A 21,392-nucleotide genomic window follows, 5' to 3' on the forward strand; every position below is an offset into this window, starting at 1 on the left:
CTTCCAGAATTACATATAAGGTGCCTTTATGGCCTCTCTTAACTGTCAAGGGAGAAATATGTAGATTACTCCCTGACTCATGGAAATTTGGCTAGGAATACAGTGGAGGGACTGATGTATAGGAAAAGCACCAGGACATTTGACTTTACAAATGTGTAGGTCAGGATGTGCGAAGACCACTGCAGGAATTTGAAATAATTTGGAGTAGTTTGGGAATAAGGAAGCACCTCTGGAGAGTTGCTACAGTAGAATTCCCTGTTTTTGTTGACCAGATTCTAGAGAGAGAAAGAGAAAAAGAATTAAGCAGCTATCTTATATGTGGGTAGTTTAAAAAAAATTTTTATGGCATTTTTTCTTTAAAAAAAATTTTTTTTTGGCTGGTGCTCTATCCACTGCACCATCTGGCTACTTATAAATGTCATTTTTCCAAGGGGAAATTATTGGATTTTTGAAGGTGCATTTTCTAGGTCATCTTTTAGAGTTTTAAAGGAAGCAAGCCTAGCCAGGCAAGTACTGAGGGATTAATTGGATGACTTTACTGGGGAAAGATTTTAGAAGGTTAAATCTCTTTAGTTCCTGGATCAGTTGTGTTGGGTTCTAAAAGGAGAGGGCTAGCACTATACATACACTTTTCTACTCTTCCAATCCCAATCCCAGTCCCAATAAATCCAATTGCAACCCTGCCTGGAAGAAAACAGCTAACTCTACATTAATTACTCAAGACTAGTAAAGGAGTGAAAGGTTGGCAACAACACCCTGGTCTACATAGTTTTCCCTGGACCTTCTGAATTTGATTCTTTGTCCCATAGGAATCTGAGGATGAATCTAGGCCTGTCTATTTAGACCTGCTTCAGATCCAGGTCAATCTAGTTGAGGTTACCTCTTTTCTGTTCTAGTTTTCATGGGTAGTCTGAACCTTTAATGCCTATGTATTCCACCACTGGGAGCCCAGGAGTTTGTCAGCCCGGTGGAATGCCAGGGGAAAGTTTTTTTCACTCTGCTGGCACTGAGGAGTGGGGCAAGGGAGCTGGAGGTCCAAAGTGATTCTGGGAAGGACTTTACTTCGATGATCATGTTCTCACTCATGGCAACCTGAGTCTCACCGCATTCTCCATTACAGGATACAAAGGAAGCCATGTATCCTTCTAGCGCAATTCCATCACTGTAATGTACCCCCTGGCCTTGATGCCTCTTGTGGACAAAGTTGCCTGCAGCCTCCATCTAGTGTCTCCTCTCAACCACTACCACATGGCTCTAGCGGTATCTGTCCTGAGGACATTGCTTCCAGGATGACTTTCCTCTTAAACCAAACCTCAGAACCTGAGGGGAGAGAGGGACTCATCTGGATGTTATCTTGGCTAAGCATTGAGACTTAGGGGCCCTCTGATGCTGGGCTATTGGGGGTCCCCGGGAAAGGTCCCTGCAAGGCACTGCTCATTGCCTAAGCCCGTCCTACTAGGTCACTTTAGAGTGTCCTGCACAGTCTTATGGATACTACAGCTCCCTGGGGTCCATGGGAACAGAAGGGCCCAGTTCCAGGAAAAAGCTTTGGTATGCTACACTGCCACCGGCTTAGGAGCAGGGGAGGGACATGGCTAGGGCTTCCCTATTCCCAGACTTTTAGAAGTCCTAGGACATCCCTGAGTCCGAGTGCCCCAGAGCTCCCGTACAGCGAGTAACAAACGAGTATGCAGCCCGTTGAGGAGTACGGGTCACACCAAGTCGCAACACAACAGTGTCTCGGACCCCAGAATCCTCTCTCAGCCTCCACCTGGAGAAAAGGAAGGCTATGGGGAGACAGAATGGACAAACAGGAAAGACATTTGTAAAGGGACCCAGTGGTGTTATTTCTGCAGTATCCTGAGAGAGGGAAATAAGAGGGATCTAAGATAAAAGGAACATCATCGTTTCCCAACGATCTTCACAGGTCGGACTCCCTGGACCTCCTTCATTTCCCCTCCCAGATCTGAGGCCCTCAGCTGTGCTTGTGCCCTGGATGGCTCGTGCGCAGCTTCAGTATGACGCTATACCAAGTCTGTCTGTCGCGTGCTTTCATTGACAGCCGCCATTCCCAGACTGCTGTAGTACGTGAGCTGTAGTGTTGTATTATACGGTGGTCCAGAAGCGCACTGGCACACCACCAAACTCACGCGTCCCTAGGTTTGGAGCATTCTAGCCGTGGAGGGTGCGCAGAGTATGAAGAAGGGGAGCAGCTGCAACTTTTGCTTCCACAGGTGGCCTCAAGGCTGTCAGGATGACAAGGCCAGGGCCGGGGCTGAGTCTGTGACTCAGTGGGGGGCTTGGGACGCTGAAGCCCTCCAGCCCCTCTCACCAACCCTAGCTCGGCATGTCCCCAGCTCCATCTTCCGGGCACAGGGATCGAAGAATTGATCTAGGCTTAGCTAGGGGAAGGAGGTCAAGGAGGTTAAGGGGAGATGAATACAGAGTTCATCTTCTAATTTACACTAAGTCCACTTAAATGGAGCCAGTTCAGGACAGTTCTCTCCTGAGTTCACTGCTGTCTCCTAGCCCTCGACTTCAGACTTGCAGTGGGGGGATCTGGGTGAGGAGGGGAAGTGGCGCAGTGGTGCCTGGTTAGCATTGTCTGCCTTCCCTGTGAGTTTGAGACCCCGAGCTATCGGTGGATCTTGTAGCTGGAGAGATGTTAAGACAGTGGATGCTGCCGCGGCTCAGCGTTCTAAACTCCTGGGATTTAATCCCTAATGGCCTGGAGTAAAAACAAGGCTTGGTAGCTGTGAGGCGGTTTGCTAGGATTTAGCTTAGGTGGAGGGGGAATTGACTTAAAGCAGGGCATGTGTCACAAGGCAGCATTGCAGCAAATTGCTTAGAGTCGCTTTACTGACAAGAGCACCAAGTCTTGGGATTGTGGAGGGGCTAGGAAAGGGTTATTGTGTTCACAGGGACTTAATGCGAGGATTTAGCCGCCGGCCAATCTTAGGACTTGTTGGCCAAACACTGACCAATAGGCGTTCGCCGCTACCATCTAGCTCTCCCACCCTTATTTACTTGTCTCATTCGATATCTTGCAGCATATAGGCGATTCTACCTCAGCTCCAAGCTATCAATCCCTGCAGTCTCCCACCTGGGACTCCCCTTTCCCACTCCCAAAGTAACCATGAAGGCTGAGGTTGAGGCATGTTCAGCTGTATTAGTTGCTTGTAGTTGGTCAGGGGAAAGAGTTTAGCTTAGCTTTTATTTCCGGTGGGCCCCAGTATGTGAGAGGTCCCGCATCGGTCCCCAGCGGTAGGCCAGACCCACCAGGACCCCTGTCAAATGTCCGCTGAAGGAGACCCTGTGGAGGAAAAAAAAGGTTCTCGGTTGCGGCTTCTCGGTGCTTCTGCCTCGAGTCTGATCTTGGGTGGCAGCCGAATTGGCTCCTGGAATTTTCTCATTATTTGGAACAATAAATGCTAATCAATTACATATCTTTTCCTAAGATCCGTTTGGATAAGAGTTTTCTGAAATCATTGGGCTTTCTTTTGAGCTGGGAGCCCTCGCGAAGGGGCGTGTCAGCAGATGGTACAAAAAAGTGTAGTGTATTCGAAAAGTCCACAGAACCAATAATCAAAAAATCTGCGTTGTGGCCCCAGCTGTGATATATTAGCTATGATTACCACGTGTCAGGTCGTCTCTAGGACATGAATCCCCAGCCCAAGGGCCCCACTCACTTGGGGGCGAAGTAGCTGGCCACCAAAGATTCTGCTAGGCACAATAATAGATTTCCCACAAGGGAGTTCTCGGAACTGGACATCACCTGCATGGCAAACAGGACACCTTGGGGGTGGAGGGGGAGAGGACTCTATGGGTTCACTACCCTCCAGGAGCCCCAGATTTTCTTCCCATCCCCTCTCCTTTTCTTAGGCAGCTAGTAAGTCTCAAGTGTCTGGGGGCAGATTTGAACTCGGGTCCTCCTGACTTCAGGGGCGATGCTCTATCCACTGAGCCATATAGGTGCCCCTCCCTCTCCTTTTGAAAACATGAAAATCCCTAACCACATAGCATTATAAAGTTCCTCCTCGTGAGAAACACTATATAAGGTGAAGCAATTTCTCTGGATATTCTAGCCTGGGTTTGTGTGGAGGATCAGAATAACTAGAGCAATCCAGAATTAGCTAATCTGAGCAATGGAAGACTGAATTTCACCCATGATACCACCCTTCCCCACCTCCCGGGGGGGGGGGGGGTCTCCTTGTTTGAAATGGGGTTTTCCTGTCTCCCACCCACCCACCCCCTGTACCGGAGAAGCCAAGCGCACAGTCAGCTCGGTAACTACTTTCTTGGAGTGTGACCTCCATGGCCAAGTTGAGGGCAAGGTGAAGGAAACCAGTGAATAGGGCAGCAGAGGTCATCAGGACTAGCAATAAGCCTGTGCCCACAGAAAGTTCCAAACGACGCCCAGTCAGCCATAGTCCCACCACATTGCAGGCCAGGTGCCAGGGGTTCTCATGGTGCACGGGAGCTAGCAGCAGCAGCCACCAGTGGTTGACTGTATCTAGTGAGAGGCAGGCATTGCCGGGGTCCACGAGTGGCCACAGGAACAGACTTATAAGGAAGGATATGGTCCTATTGTGGCTTGGGGCCAGGGTGCTGACCCCTTTTGTTGTTTTGCAAGCACCATAGGTGGAGGGAGGGAACATAGAAAGTAGGGAACTCAAAGCATTTCCCCCACTCAGATCAAACTCTTGTGGGCGGTCTTGTCCTCCCTAGCCCTAGATCTTCTCACAGGGACCCAGGTGCCCATTCCAATTTCCCTATTTCCAATCATGGGAAGAGGGTCCCTCCCCAGACCTCTCTGCTGTCTGTTCCTTTGTGACGGCAGCTGTGATTTCACAGAGACATACTCCTCAGAGCATAATGGCAAGGTGGGAGGGCACTAGGAAACTAGGTAAAGGGGTAAAATTGAGTGAAGGACCAGAATTTCTGTGTGTTGGGGGAGGCATGGCTCTCAGCACTAGGGGGGGGAAAAAAGCAATGGTCTAATCCTTAACCTTCTTAAAACTGGGTTTTGATCCATATGGGGTTTCATAATATGGGGGTTGTGAAATTATTTTTATTAGATATTAATCAGTAAATGTTTGGTTTGTACACCTGTTATATATAGCCAGCATCATGTAAAAATTTCTTGGGTAGGGGGAGAAGGGATCCCCAGTGGAAAAAATTTTAAAAGCCCCAGTCTAATCATTTGCCCTCTAATTCATCCATTCTACTGTCTTGTTAACTTGAGCTAAGTGGGTGTAGGAAAACTGTTTAGGGCTATAAGCATCTTCATTCCTGTACAGGAGAGAGTGAGCAAGCACAGAATATGAAATATGGAGTTTACTAGGTTGTGGTGGAGTCATGATTCATCTCAGATTTGCCTAATCATTTTAGTGATTCTGAGAAAAAAATTACCAAAGTAGAGTTCCTAAAAGTTAGGCTTATTTATTCATGGTCTCCCAATTCAGCTGCTTGAATTTTAACCCAACCCAGGTCTAAGACAGTTCTGACCCACTAATCCCAGGGATATAGTTAAACCTGACAAGAGAAATAATTGGTTCTAATGGATAATTTCTGATATTCTTGATCTATGGGTGTTTTTTTTTTTTTTTTAATAGGTCCAGGATAGAAGACACATATCCTTTCCCCCTGTCTCTACCTCACCTCCATTGATAAACTTACTATAAGATTTGTGAATGAATGGGTAAATGATTCTAAAACAGAATACAGGATAACCAAACAGGTGGCAAGTAGGAAACAATACCTCAGAATTGTAGATCATTTGATAACTTTCAAAATAACTTTTCAAAATCTGGAAGGTGATTTCATCTCAGAATTGCATCAAATCAGCCAGAATCTCACAGGCTATTTAGGAAAAGTAATCTGCCCAAAAATATTAGTGCCAGAGCTTATTAAATAAGATGGAAGCATTTCAGTTCAAACAGAGACCACCTATAATGGACAAGTCTTTGTATCCAAGAGGTAGTCCAAGATGACTGAAAATATCTAACATGGATATTTGGAAAGGACTTGGAATAACCCTACCTACAAGCCAAAGGATTCCAAGTAATGGAATCTTGGAAAATTAGAATAGACAAAAAAGAAATCAATGACAATGACAAACATAACAAAATTAAGGTGATTTTAATAATGAAAAAAGTTACGTACTGTTTTTTTTTTTTAATTAAATGCTGAGCAGGAGCCAAAGCGGTAAAAAGGGGAAATTTTATATCTCTAGAGGCCTACTTGCATAAAATAGAGAACGAGAAGATCAATGAATTGGGCTTGCAACTAAAAAAACTAGAAAAGGAGCAAATTAAACCCCCCTAAGTCAAACACTAAACTTGAAATTCTAAAAATAAAGAGATTAATAAAATTGAAAGTTAAAAAAAAACTATCAAATTAATAAATAAAACTAAGAGTTGGTTCTATGAAAAAACCAACAAAACTGATAAACCCTTGGTAAATTTGATTTCCTCAAGGAAAGAGGAAAATCAAATTGTTAGTCTTAAAAATGAAAAGGGAGAACTTGCCACTAATGAAGAGGAAAGTAAAGCAATAATTAGGAGCTACTTTGCCCAATTTTATGTCAATAAATTCAATAACTTAAATGAGATCGGTGAATACCTTCAAAAATATAGCTTCCCCAGATTAACAGAGGAAGAAGTAAATTGGTTAAACAGTCCCATTTTGGAAAAAGAAATAGAACAAACTATTAATCAGCTTCCTAAGAAAAAATCCCCAGGATCACATGGATTTACATGTGAATTCTACCAACCATTTAAAAAATAATTAATTGCAATGTTATATAAACTATCTGAAAAAATAGGAATTGAAGGAGTCCTACCAAATTCTTTTTATGACACAGACATGGTACTGATACCTAAACCAGGTAGGTTGAAACAAGAGAAACAAAATTATAGACCAATTTCCCTAATGAATATTGATGCAAAAATCTTAAATAAAATATAAGCAAAAAGATTACAGAAAACCATCCCCAGGATAATACACTATGACCAAGTAGAATTTATACCAGGAATGCAGGGATGGCTCAATATTAGGAAAACTATTAGCATAATCGACTATATCAATAACCAAATTAACTAAAACCATATGATCATCTCAATAGATAAAGAAAAAGCATTTTATAAAATCCAACATCAATTCCTATTAAAAAATACTTGAGTATAGGAATAAATGGACTTTTCCTTAAAATAGTCAGGAGTATCTATTTAAAACCATCAGTAAGCATCATGTGTAATGAGGATAAACTGGAACCATTCCCAGTAAGATCAGGAGTGAAACTAGGTTGCCCACTATCATCATTACTATTCAATATTGTATTAGAAATGCTAGCTTTGGCAATAACAGAAGAAAAACGAAATTAAAGGAATTAGAGTAGGTAATGAGGAAACCAAATTATCATTCTTTGCAGATGATATGATGATATACTTAGAGAACTCCAGAGACTAAAAAGCTATTAGAAATAATCTACCTCTTTAGCAAAGTTGCAGAATGCTAAATAAATCCACATAAATCATCAGCATTTTCATATATCACTAACAAAATCCAACAGCAAGAGATACAAAGAGAAATTCCATTTAAAATAACCGTCAATGGTATAAAATATTTGGGAATCTATCTGCCAAAGGAAAGTCAGGAACTATATGAGCAAAACTACATAACACTTTCCACACAAATAAAGTCAGAGCTAAACAATTGGAAAAATATTAAGTGCTCTTGGATAGGCCGAGCAAAAAAATGACAATTTTTATTGTCCACCTAATTTAATCTATTTATTTAGTGCTATACCAATCAGACTCCCAAGAAACTATTTTAATGACCTAAAAAAATTACAAAATTCATATGGAAGAACAAAAGATCAAGAATTTCAAGGAAACTAATAAAACAAAAATCAAAGGAAGGTGGCCTAGCTGTACCTGATCTAAAACTATCTTACAAAGCAGCAGTCGTCAAAACCATTTGGTATTGGCTAAGAAATAGACTAGTTGATCGATGAAATAGGTTACGTTCACAGGACAAAATAGTCAATAACAATAGCAATCTAATATTTGACAAACCCAAAGATCCCAACTTTTGGGATAAGAATTTACTATCTGACAAAAACTGCTTGGAAAACTGGAAATTAGTATGGCAGAAACTAGGCATGCACCCACACTTAACTCTGTACACAAAGATAAGATCAAAATGGGTTCATGATTTAGGTATAAAAAATGATATTATAAATAAATTATAAGAACATAGAATAGTTTACCTCTTAGATTTGTGGAGGAGGAAGGAATTTGTGACTAAAGAAGAACTAGAGATCATTATTGATCACAAAATAGAAAATTTTGATTATATCAAGTTAAAAAAACTTTTGTACAAACAAAACTAATGCAAACAAGATTAGAAGGGAAGCAATAAACCAGGAAAACATTTTTACATTCAAAGGTTCTGATAAAGGCCTCATTTCCAAAATATATAGAGAATTAACTCTAATTTATAAGAAATCAAGCCATTCTCCAATTGATAAATGGTCAAAGAATATGAACAATTTTCAGATGATGAAATTGAAACTACTTCAACCCATATGAAAAGGTGTTCCAAATCACTATTGATCAGAGAAATGCAAATTAAGACAACTCTGAGATACTATTACACACCTCTCAGATTGGCTAAGATGACAGGAAAAGATAATGACGAATATTGGGAGGGGATGCAGGAAAACTGGGACACTGCTACATTGTTGGTGGAGTTGTGAATGGATCCAACCATGCTGGAGAACAATTTGGTACTATGCTCAAAAAGTTATCAAACTGTGTATATCCTTTGATCCAGCAGTGTTACTACTGGACTTATCCCAAAGCTATATTAAAGAGAAAAGGGCCTGTATGTACAAAAATATTTGTGGCAGTGCTTTTTGTAGTGATTAGAAACTGGAAATTGAATGGATATCTATCAATTGGAGAATGGTTGGATAAATTGTGGTATATGAATATTATGGAATATTATTGTTCTGTAAGAAATGACCAGCAAGATGAACACACAGAGAGACTTACATGAACTGATGCTAAATGAAATGAGAAGAACCAAGAGATCATTATATACTTCAACAATAATACTGTATGAGGATGTATTTTGATGGAAGTGGATATCTTCGACAAAGAGAAGATCCAATTCAGTTCCAATTGATCAGTGATGGACAGAATCAGCTACACCCAGAGAAAGAACACTGGGAAATGAATGTGGACTACTTGCATTTTTGTTTTTCTTCCCAGGTTATTTTTACCTTCTGAATTCGATTTTTCTTGTGCAACAAGAGAACTGTATGGATGTGTACACATATATTGTATTTAAGATATATTTTAACATGTTTAACATGTATGAGACTGCTTGCTATCTAGGGGAAGGGGTAGAGGGAGGGAAAGGAAAAGTTGGAACAGAAGTGATTGCAAGGGACAATGTTGAAAAATTACCTACGCATATGTTCTGTCAATAAAAAGCTATAATAAAAATTGTTTTTAAAAAATGCTGACCAGGAAAACAGGTTAAGGAAAGGTGTTTTGAACTTTCCAAAAACCATTTTTAAAAAAATATAAAAGCAAAAAAAAAAAAAATAAAAGCCTGGATAAAATTCAGGCTCTATTTCAAGTCATTAATGATAAATGAAAAGTTCTCAGTTTTTCAGAACCAAAAGGTATAATGAAACTTGCAAGAATCCATCCATTGCTTCCTGAAAGAAATCCCAAAAGGAAAAACCCCATGAATGTCATAGTCAAAATCCAGATCAAATTAAATTGCAAATAGCACCAAGAGTTTTAGCATCAAAGAACCAAAGTACCTTGGTACATAAAGCTTGACAGCTTCTCTTGCAGATCTTAGAATACAGTTTCCCAAGAGGCAAAAAGATAGGAATAAGCTACTTAAATGGTCTTTAATGGCACTCTTGATGAAAAACCAGAGTTTAGGGTTTAGGGTTAAAAGGAAAGATCCTATCAGGGAGGGAGTAGTGGCAATCAAACTTCAGTTTTGGAGAATATGTCCTGAAGGGAATTATAGAAAAGAGAAAAAAACAGAAACTAAGGGGATGTATCATTTGCAGACCAGCTAAATAAGCTGTGACATATGGATATAATGGTGCATTACTGTGTAATAGATTTCAGAGAGTCCTGGGAAGATGTATGAAGTGATAAAAGATGAAATCAGCAAAAGAATAATTTAGATAAAAATAGTGCAAAGAAATACAACTTTGAGACACCTAAAAATCCTAATTTTCAAAGTCTTTATGGTGAACCATGTTGAATACCTTCTGACATAACATTTCTGGACATGGCCAATATAGATTTGTTTTGCTTGACTATACGTATTTGCTATGAATTTATTTTTGTTGGTGGGAAATATGAAATTATGATATCAGAAGGAAAAAAAAAAAACAGCCACTGAAACGCTTTAAAAATGCATAGGAGGATATTCAGGACATAAGACATAGACAAGGAGAACAGCTTTGAAAGCAATGCAAATTTATTGTATACATTTTTAAAAAGCAAGCAGTATGGACTTGGTTGGTTTCAGAAGCAAAAATCCTGACATACAGCAAATACTTTTTTTTTTTTTTTGGTATATTAAAAAAAAAAAATCCCAACAACTCATGATTGCAGCACTACTGCTCTTATCCTGCATCAGTAAAGATCACACTTTCAGTTTCCACTGAACTCACATAACAAATGAGACAAGGAATGGAGAAGATTGGTTGTAAGCATTTAGTCTCACTCTTCCTAAAGTACCCTTATTCTCTCTACCCTGGGATCTGGGGCTGACTCAGCACTATCACCTATGACTATCTTCCCTGAAAAAGCTAAGAGAGCCTGGGACCAGAATGGAGAAAAGATAACAGAGTTCATTATCTGGCTCAGTAAATGCTGGGGGAAATATGGAGGGAGCCACTGAATCTAGGGCACCAAGCACCAAGGAAAGAATGATATCTCATATCTAAGGTCCTTTTAAATTAGTTCTAACTAATCCTTGGTAAATGAAGAATGGGGAATAAAAAAAGGTGGCAGCAAGCTATGAGGAAAAAAAAAAAAAAGGTTTAGATAGAATATAGCTCTTGCCACAGCATGTCAATCAGGCCCTTGACACTTCCTGATATCTCAAAGCACCCAAATGACCAATAAAATGAGAAAAGTAAATAAGATACAAAACACATGGAGAAGGTACAGAAACACAATATGACTTGGGGAGAAAAGAAGTCAAGATAGGAGAAATGGAAATACAGTATATCAAGATCAGAGGCAACATTAGATAGTATGAGGAAGTGTCCTATGAGTTGCCTTTCCTCTAAAGGAGAAATTCATTAGGTTTCTGCAATGGAAACCCTTAATTCATTCTCATATTTGCCTGTGTTTGTGACCAACTGGAGAAAAGAATTTTGGGGTCTGGGTGTGTACCTATTCTGCTTCCCTGACTTAGCCTTGAAAGAAAAGTTAACAGCATGTCTTTCCTAGTCATAACTGCCTATAATGGTGGAGTAGACCTTTGCAAAAGGAGGAGTGGGACTGGGGAGGAACCAGAGGTAAACAGATTGTATATAAGAGGAGGAAGTGACAACAGTTCTTCAGTGCTTAAATTTCCTGTCTTACCCATAACAAAAATAGGGCATAGAGATGAATTAGGAATTTAAAAGGACAACAACATATGGATTCTGCTCCACAATGAAGATGAGGTGAAATTGAGCCTATAGAAATTACACACAGATGCAGGCATTTTTCCAGAAAACTTCCCCAAATCTACTAAGAAAACCATTCTTCTACATTCTCAAGGCTACTGCAGGTTAAACATTTAGTGGCAAGTGCTCTTATCCTATCACAAAGATCTAAATAGCAAAGCTATAATCTTTTATCTCATTATGAGCAGAAAGTTTACCCTAAGCAGATACCCATGTCCTCTACAAACAGCTCAGCCCTCAGAGCTGCTAACATAATATACAATGGACTAGGCAGTATAAGGAGTTGTGTTTGTCTGAGGTGATTGTCAGGTAATACTTTGGTAGTCTGGTTAGGTATGGGCAAATTTAATACTAAGGCCTTCCTTGTTTCTGCTTACATTTCCACCCTGATCTCATCCTACCCCGGTGCCCTCTCCTCCACCCCATCCCAACCCACTCTTTGGAGTCACTTTGCTGTTGTCTGGACAAAACAACAACAAAAATGTTAAATTAAGCTAATCAGGCAAGTAAGTTTGCTGTTATATGAAACCAAGGGATCCAAAAGCTAGATAACAAGCAGCATGTTTTTTCCTTTTTCTTTCAAATGAAAAATTATTTTTCAACATTACCTTTTGTGCAAGAATCAAGGTTAGGGCAGAATGGGAAGTGTGAAAAAACAAAGCAGCAACTACACAAAAATTTCTCTCCTGTCCAGGAGATGTAATGCTGGGAAAGATCTTGGAACATGGCTGATGGAATAATGGTCAAGAGTAGATAAAGCATATCTGTTACCTGATGATTCTTGGGGGAAGAATGCACAGGTTGTATAACATATATATATATATATATATGTATTGTGTGTATACATACACACATATGTAGAATAGGCTATATTAGAAAACTTTGTGTTTATAAAACACTGTTATCCAAACATCAAACCAATAGTTAACTAAAGTGCCTAACATGAATTTGGGGGAAGAGGAAAGAACCTAAGGGGTTCTACACTTTTAAAATACTTTTGCAAACAAATAGGAAAAGAATAGAAATAGTTTTGATAAGAGGGAAAGGAATCTTTCATTCATTGCATGTACAGAAGAGTGACTGGGTCAAATGTGTTCAGGAGACAAAGTCTTTTTGGAACCGGTGGTACGACTATGTAGAAGATGATTGGAGGTGCCCAGCTAATGCAGACAGAAGCCAAGAAATGAAGGTGCTCTAACTGTGGTGCCATTCCTTCCCATATGCTTGCCATGGCTTGGTCTGAGCAATCATATTTATCACTATTTTAGCTTGCAATGAGGCCCTTTCGAATGTTGGTTAAGGTCCTATTATATAGGTTCTGCTTCCCATAGCCTACCAGCAGTTTGACTAAACCTCTAAAAGAAGGAAATCTGTTCTAGCCTATATTTTATTATAATAACTTTCTCCACAGGAGAAGGTATTGGGAACTGGATGAACCATATGTATGTGAGGAAGAGGGGAGATGAGAGAAGAAACAATAGAATAATAAAACACAGGAGGGGCCACTCCCACAGTTCTCACAGCTCTAGGAGGGGGCTACTGGCTTAGGGGCTGGTGTTTTATTGGCAAGCCCAAGGCAAAACATTAGCACTTTCATTATACCCAAGATACCATTATATCACCCAAAAGTAAGGCAAGTCATTCCCTATTTGGGTTGAGACCATAGTAATGCCAAAAAAACAAATATGGCCACCAGGATTCTAAGGAACAGAAGGATACTTGGGGGTAGAGAGAGCAGGAAGGAAGTAGTCCTCCTGGGCACAGTGCTACAAGAAGGGATTAGTAGGAGGAAGTTTGGAAGCAAATGGACTTGATGAAGATCCAGTCTGAAGAGAAAAAAGAAAATAAATAATAATCATTTTTGGGAAAAGGAAATGATTTTACATTTCAGTATCACTCCCCACCCCCAATCCCAGAAGAAATAGTATAAAAAAAAACAGGATATAAAGAAGATAGGTTCAAAGAAACAAACAGGATGGGGGCCTAACCTAGATTGCAGCAAACACAACACAGTGGGGAAGGATTCATTCCTAATTATGTCTGCTGGCACAGGCCCCTATCCCCAACACTCCACATGAATTTATCATCTAAACTCTCCTTTTTAGACTTCTCCAAAGCTCATTCTTTTCTTTCCTTACCATGAAAGGATTGGTAGAAATCCCTACTGGATGGTTCATAGGCCTTTGCCCCAGTTTAGCTGTTCCTAATCCTACAAAGCCCGAGCCTGAAAGATAAAAAACAAAAAACAAAATTTAGCTTTAATGAATAAGTGGCATAAGTGGCATTCATCAAAACTTAACCAAACTTTCGAACTAGGACAATCTTTGTCATTGTCATAGACAGTAGGCATAATTGCACATTCCCAGCTGGAATTGGGGGGAAAGACACTCCCAAACTGGGGAGATATTCCTAGAATCTTTTACTTGTGGATAGACAGATTTTATCCTTTTTTATTCCTTTATGTCTATCTGAGAAAATGAATAGTTTTTTTTTTTTTTTTTTTAATAACTTTTTATTGACAGAATCCATGCCAGGGTAATTTTTTACAGCATTATCCCTTGCACTCACTTCTGTTCTGATTTTTCCCCTCCCTCCCTCCACCCCCTCCCCCAGATGGCAAGCAGTCCTTTACATGTTAAATAGGTTACAGTATATCTAGATACAATATATGTGTGCAGAACCAAACAGTTCTCTTGTTGCACAGGGAGAATTGAATTCAGAAGGTATAAATAACCTGGGAAGAAAAACAAAAATGCAAGCAGTTTATATTCATTTCCCAGTGTTCTTTCTTTGGGTGTAGCTGCTTCTGTCCATCCTTGATCAATTGAAACTGAATTAGCTCTCTTTATCGAAGAGATCCACTTCCATCAGAATACATCCTCAAACAGTATCGTTGTTGAGGTATATAATGATCTCCTGGTTCTGCTCATTTCACTTAGCATCAGTTCATGTAAGTCTCGCCAGTCCTGCTGGTCATTTCTTACAGAACAATAATATTCCATAACATTCATATACCACAATTTACTCAACCATTCTCCAATTGATGGGTATCCATTCATTTTCCAGTTTCTAGCCACTACAAAAAGAGCTGCCACAAACATTTTGGTGCATACAGGTCCCTTTCCCTTCTTTAGCATTTCTTTGGGATATAAGCCCAGAAGTAACACTGCTGGATTAAAGGGTATGTACAGTTTGATAACTTTTTGAGCATAGTTCCAAATTGCTCTCCAGAATGGCTGGATGTGTTCACAATTCCACCAACAATGTATCAGTGTCCCTGTTTTCCCACATCCCCTCCAACATTCTGCATTATCTTTCCCTGTCATTCTAGCCAATCTGACAGGTATGTAGTGGTATCTCAGAGTTGTTTTAATTTGCATTTCTCCGATTAATAATGATTTGGAGCATATTTTCATATGGCTATAAGTAGTTTTAATTTCTTCATCTGAAAATTGCCTGTTCATATCCTTTGACCATTTATCAACTGGAGAATGCCTTGGTTTCTTATAAATTAGAGTCAATTCTCTATATATTTTGGAAATGAGGCCTTTATCAGAACCTTTAACTATGAAAACATTTCCCAGTTTATTGTTTCCCTTCTAATCTTGTCTGCATCTGTTTTGTTTGTACAAAAACTTTTCAATTTGATATAATCAAAATTTTCTATTTTGTGATCAATAGTGATCTCTAGTTCTTCTTTGGTCATAAATGCCTCCCTCTTCCATAAGTCTGAGAGGTAAACTATCCTATGCTCTTCCAATTTATTTACAATCTCATTCTTTATGCCTAGGTCATGAACCCATTTTGACCTTATCTTGGTGTATGGTGTTAAGTGTGGGTCAATGCCTAGTTTCTACCATAGTAATTTCCAATTTTCCCAGCAATTTTTGTCAAATAATGCGTTCTTATCACAAAAACTGGGGTCTTTGGGTTTGTCAAACACTAGATTATTAAAGTTATTGGCTGTTTTGTCCTTTGAACCTAACCTATTCCATTGATCAACTAGTCTATTTCTTAGCCAATACCAGATGGTTTTAGTAACTGCTGCTTTATAATATAATTTTAGATCTGGTACAGCTAGGCTACCTTTATTTGATTTTTTTTTCATTAATTCCCTTGAGATTCTTGACCTTTGTTTTTCCATATGAACTTTGTTGTTATTTTTTCTAGGTCATCAAAATAGTTTTTTGGGAGTCTGATTGGTATAGCACTAAATAAATAGATTAGTTTAGGGAGTATTGTCATCTTTATTGTATTTGCTCGCCCAATCCAAGAGCATTTAATATTTTTCCAGTTGGTTAGATCAGACTTAATTTGTGTGGAAAGTGTTTTGTAGTTTTGCTCATAAAGTTTCTGATTTTTCCTTGGCAGATATATTCCTAAATATTTTATACAATCAGTAGTTACTTTAAATGGAATTTCTCTTTGTATCTCTAACTGTTGGGTTTTGTTAGTGATGTATAAGAATGCTGATGACTTATGTGGGTTTATTTTGTATCCTGCAACTTTGCTAAAGGTGTGGATTGTTTCTAATAACTTTTTAGTAGAGTCTCTGGGGTTCTCTAAGTATACCATCATAGCATCAGCAAAGAGTGATAATTTGGTTTCCTCATTGCTTATTCTTATTCCTTTAATCGCTTTCTCAACTCTCATTGCCAAAGCTAGCATTTCTAATACAATATTAAATAGTAACGGTGATAGTGGGCAACCTTGTTTCACTCCTGATCTTATTGGGAATGGTTGCAGTTTGTCCCCGTTACATATGATGCTTACTGCTGGTTTTAAATAGATGCTACTGATTATTTTAAGGAAAAGTCCAGAAAATGAATAGTTTTTAAAAATTCATCTGATGAACAGGAATAAGAGTCTTTTACCATTTTGCTGCTGAACCAGCAAGGTTTGTGGAGGGAAGAGATTAGGAGAAAAAGTTCCTGGGAAGCCACCAGGGGTCGGTGCAGAAGAGAAGCTAGGTACTACAGAGTTCATCCCCAAACCAAGCCCTGTGGAAACAAAGCAGATGAACTGGAACTGAGAAAGAAGGGATTTAGGGCAATATTATCAAGACTCAACTGATAAGAGAAACAGGCTTCTCTAGGCCAAAAATCAAATCACTGAATTATCCTGAATATACTGTAATTTTCAGCTTCCAGATTCATCCTGGCTTCCTAAAGACACTACTGTCCTGTTGTGTCTATATATAGTTATAGACTTCCACCTACATTTTTAAGGACTCTTAATTTCTTTGAGAATTTGGGAGTGGAAAGGCTAAGACCATTGGAGTTGGGAAAAGTCTGAAGAGGGGAGTATAATGGAAAAGTTTAAAGGCTAAGATGAGGATGACATGAATCACATAGCCCTGGTTGAGGTGGTGTAAGGAATTAAGATGTTAGGGTAGACAAAGAATCAGATAAAACATAAAGCTTATAATAACTAAAACCTGAAGGCAGGAAGGAAGAAGAAGAAAGGACCCCCCCCTCCCCTTAGGAAGCACCATTGAAAATAACTTCAGAAGTAGCAAAAAGATACAAGTATAAGGACTCCAATTTAAGAAGAAAGAGGATTCACTCACAGGGATTTAGCTCATGAGGAGTGAGCATGAGATTAGGAGAAATTTGATTTGCCTATGGTTTCCGGTGACTGAAAAAAGGTTAGAAGAAAATATTACCTAAAAGATGTTTGGAAATCTGGGAAAGATAGAAGACAATTAAAGAAAGACTTACCAGAGGCCATGCCATTAGACTGGAATGGGTTGGTGGAAGGCAACTGTGAGTGAGGAGCCGGTGCGATGAAAGGGTTGGTGAAAGCTAAATATTGGGGGAATAAGGAAAGGCAGAGTTAGTCTTTTCTTATTGGACTGATATATAATAAACATTTCTAAATCTTTCTTAGCCTTTTTCCCACTCTCTTTTTCCTTTTCCAGTCTTGTACCCCTAACCTCTTTTGGCTTTATTGGTCCTCTCTTATATCCCTAGGTTTCCATATCACCCTAGCACTCTACAAGTAGAACTTACCCCCAAATCCAAGTCCAGCGCTGCTACTATTACTTCCAGAAACAGCAGTGTGGAGTCCAGAGACATGACCAACAGTCCCAAAGGCTCTGTGAGAGAAAGAGAAACTGTATCACTGATATCAGAGAAGTATCCTCCACTATGAGCTAAGCATTATTGGATGCCCATACAAGCAAACCCTGGTCCTTTGTCTTCAAAAGGATTAAACAGAAAGCATTGAGAAGGGAAAAAAAAGGAAAAAGTCAGGGATTACATGGGACAGGAAGAATCGAGGTTTAAAAAAAAAAAACACCTAGGCTTTTCTTCCTCATAGCTGAGGAACCCATAATCTCAACCTACCTGCCAGGAATACCACCAGTTGACATCCCAGTTCCCATGACATCACTCATATCTGAAAGGACACTTGTTTGGGTAGCAGAAACAAGAGGAGAAGTACCAAATGGGACCACTTGGCTGCTGCCTGTGACAGAAAACAGGTACAAAAACTTGAAAAGAGAGGTAGAGAAAAAAGGTAGACTATTCCTTAAGAGGAGATAGCTAGGCTTTCTTATTACTATTCTATGCCTCTCCCAATCCATCCCAATAAACAAATGTGGGAGTCTAGGGTTATATTGTGCTGACATTCCCAGAGATCCAGATTCTTTACCTTTTTTACTTTTCCAGTGTCTGAGGGACCTTATCCCTAGAAGTGATTTTTGTTATGACACCTTGCTCTAATTTCTGACTTCAAAAGATGAGAAAACTTGTTCTTGCCCAACATCCTAATTGTCCCACCTCTCCAAATTCCACATTATTATGCCAGTCCTCTTTTATTGTCCTAACTCAGTTTCCCTAATTATCCGAACTCAGTCCTGCCCTGGTTTATAATTGTTCTGCTCAATCCTGCAAAACCACCCCTTCCTCTTAATCAGAATATTTGATAAGGATAAAAGATCTTATATTTTAGAATATCAGAATGCCTCTCCCCTTCCCAAGCTATCAGAATATCAGATATCATCTTATCAAGATACTTCTCCCCATCTCTGGGATTCCTCGCCCCCATTATGTCATCCCCTATCTGGTGGCTCATCCCACCCTGTCAGAGTCCCCTTCTGCTCTCAGCACCCTGACTCCACCCCTGCCTCAATCCACCCCCTGGTAACTTGGAGCCACGTGTATATGTCATTGAGAACTCACACTGTTTGCTAGATTCTTGGAGATGATAGTCTCACTCAGCCCTGGGACCAAACCATGGATCCATTTGGTCCCAGTAAATCTCTCCCTTTTAAATAAATTATTAAATAGTCTCTAATCTTTATCTTGCCTCAGTTTCTTAGTTATTACATTTTGGAGGCTTCCCACCAAGATGTTAGAAAATGAGAGCAGAATCGAGACTAGAGACATTCGAGTCTCCTCCTTGGGCCTCAGGGCAGCTGGGGATCTGGGTTCTTTGCTTGGAGAGGCTGGCCCTCTGGATTTTTTTGTAGAGACTCTGGGGGAAAAGCAGTTTTCAGCCACAATTGTGCCTGATGCCCAACAGTGGACATTCCATTTGGCCAAGGGAGAATCTGGTTTCAAACCCCTGCAGGGTAAGTTTTCTGTCTGATCTGATTGCTAGCAAATCTAGTCCTCAGAAAAAGTTGGGCTGACGAGCCATACAACTCTAGGAAATGCCAGTAGGATGCTACATGGCATTATCTGGTTCTGAATACCCTTTGGGTACCTGAGTGCCTTTTGGTACTATAGTACCTTTTGGGTACTATCTGGTATACGATCTGGTGGTGAGTACTTTTTGGTGCTATCTGGTTTTAATCTGGGCATTCTCTGTGAAGGCAGAGAAATGCACCAAACTGGAGTTTAAAAAAAAAAAAAAAGCTTCTTTGGATTCTGGGAGGGAAGACTCTTCCTCAGGGTTATTCTAAGGTTTCCAGATAGCCCCTGATCTGTGTGTTAAATGTTTTGACTACACAGTCTATATTTGTATGTTCTGTGTGACTTCTTTGTCCTGTTGGTTGGGAGCTCTGCTAAATTAAGAAATTTGGGGATTAGTTATTTCAATGTTGAAATTGTACTTCGTATAAAATTTGCTTATGATTTTAAACTTTTAAAAACTGGTACTCAGATTTTTCTTTGGAGTAGTTTAAAATTCAGGTTGAGCTAGCCTAGATAAGGTCTCTGGAGAACAAAAGGAATTTATGCTAATTGCTTTGAACTCAGGCTGGAGAAAATATTTGATTAGAAATTTTAGGATGATTTTGAAATTGTGGGAAATAATTTTACTTTTGCCTCTGCATGCCAGATTTGTTCTGAGTATTCTTTTGGGCACCTTTAAAATTGTGGGAAATAATTTTACTATTGCCTATGCAGGCTACATTTAGTTATTTTTGAATGTAAGATTTTAAGAACTTGTTGGAGTGAAGTTCTATTAAATTACCTGAAAGGGGTAACATGCCTCTAATTAAAGAAAGGTCTGAGTTTTCTAAAGGCTCCAACTCTGGCCAAAGTTGGAGCTTAGGAAAAGTCCATTGAGAATAATGGCCTCTTCCTGCCCCCTCTCCCCTCACTGCTTTCTGCTACTTTAAAAGTTGAGTGGGGTAGAGATCTTTTGTCTTCAAAGGTCAAGATTAAAGTCACCCCCACTATTCTCTGCTAGTTAGCCTGTTTAGCTCATCTTCCCTCCTCCTTGCCTCTTTGGAGGTGGAGTAGGGAGAAAGGCAGCCATGTGCAATTCCCCCTCTTCCCCCTTATTCCCCCCCAGTGTGTTCCAGCCTCTTCCTGCAGAGTTTGGCTTTGGCAAATGATTTCAAGAGATAGGCCCCATTTTAAATGAATTGACTGATCTATAATGTGGTAGGGCTATTTCTAAAAGTTTAAAGGATATTTTAAAGAATCTTTCAGATTCTTTTATGTAGAATTGGGTATTCTGTATAGGATATTCTAAGTTTTAATTGATTGTATTGGGTCATCCTGAGGTCATTTAAAGAGTCTCTGAAAATAATTTTTTTTGTCCTTTTGAAATTGTTATGGACAATATGTATTTTGGGATATTTATATATGTATTTGGGTATTTTTAAAAGCAAACTGACTCATATTGTTCACTTATGGAAACATCTACTTAGATATGAAAGAAGTGAATTTACTGAGACAGATTCTTACTGTTATAAATATAAGATTACGGTAAATATCTGTTTAAGATTTATCTGAAACTTTAGTTAATGGGATTTGTTATTGGAGATAAAATTTCTTGGGTTTATAATTAACATTTGGGAGTTTTAAAGCTCCATTGGGACAATTATCTGGAGTAAACTGGGTTAAAGTGGCTTATTTATCCTATATGAGCTTAGGGATCAGTTTTGATTGCTTATGTTACGTTATAGTTATGTCCCTGCATTTTTCCTCCTGTAACTAATTGCTATAATCAGAGCAATGGTCAATAAGAAACTGTTAATGCAATTCAATTATGTCATACCTTGCTGTTTCCAACCTGGTTATATGTAATCATTATATCCTAAATACTTGGCAAATGAGTATTTACCTGGTCATCTATCTGTTACTGAATATTTGTGTCTGTGGATATTCAGGTTTTTAAAGGTTTGATTGTAACTTGGGAGCAGATCATTGAACTTTTAGAAACATTACAATACACATCTCCTTGGTTCTCTAAGGAAAAAGAACTAATT

At 39.3% G+C, this 21,392-nt stretch overlaps 1 protein-coding gene across 8 annotated transcripts in view; it reads right to left on the reverse strand.

The window, feature by feature from the left end:
* Positions 1 to 3,149: 3,149 nt before the first annotated feature.
* The window catches only part of AGFG2 (ArfGAP with FG repeats 2), a 59,006-nt gene continuing 40,763 nt past the window's right edge, over positions 3,150 to 21,392 (reverse strand). For 4 of the 8 annotated variants that reach the window (XM_051996008.1, XM_051996011.1, XM_051996009.1 and 1 more), the window contains 6 exons: positions 18,073 to 18,193; positions 17,737 to 17,822; positions 17,446 to 17,529; positions 16,600 to 16,725; positions 13,864 to 13,949; positions 10,504 to 13,551 (listed from right to left, as the gene is read on the reverse strand). In XM_051996008.1, coding sequence (XP_051851968.1) covers positions 13,492 to 13,551; positions 13,864 to 13,949; positions 16,600 to 16,725; positions 17,446 to 17,529; positions 17,737 to 17,822; positions 18,073 to 18,193 — 563 coding nt within the window. In that variant the 3' untranslated portion in view covers positions 10,504 to 13,491. Of the gene's footprint in view, positions 3,314 to 10,503; positions 13,552 to 13,863; positions 13,950 to 16,599; positions 16,726 to 17,445; positions 17,530 to 17,736; positions 17,823 to 18,072; positions 18,194 to 21,392 lie in introns of those variants that run through there. The other 4 variants (XM_051996007.1, XM_051996006.1, XM_051996010.1 and 1 more) reach the window with 4 other exon arrangements.

Source organism: Antechinus flavipes, chromosome 4 (genome assembly GCF_016432865.1).
Source record: "Antechinus flavipes isolate AdamAnt ecotype Samford, QLD, Australia chromosome 4, AdamAnt_v2, whole genome shotgun sequence".
NCBI lineage: Eukaryota > Metazoa > Chordata > Mammalia > Dasyuromorphia > Dasyuridae > Antechinus > Antechinus flavipes.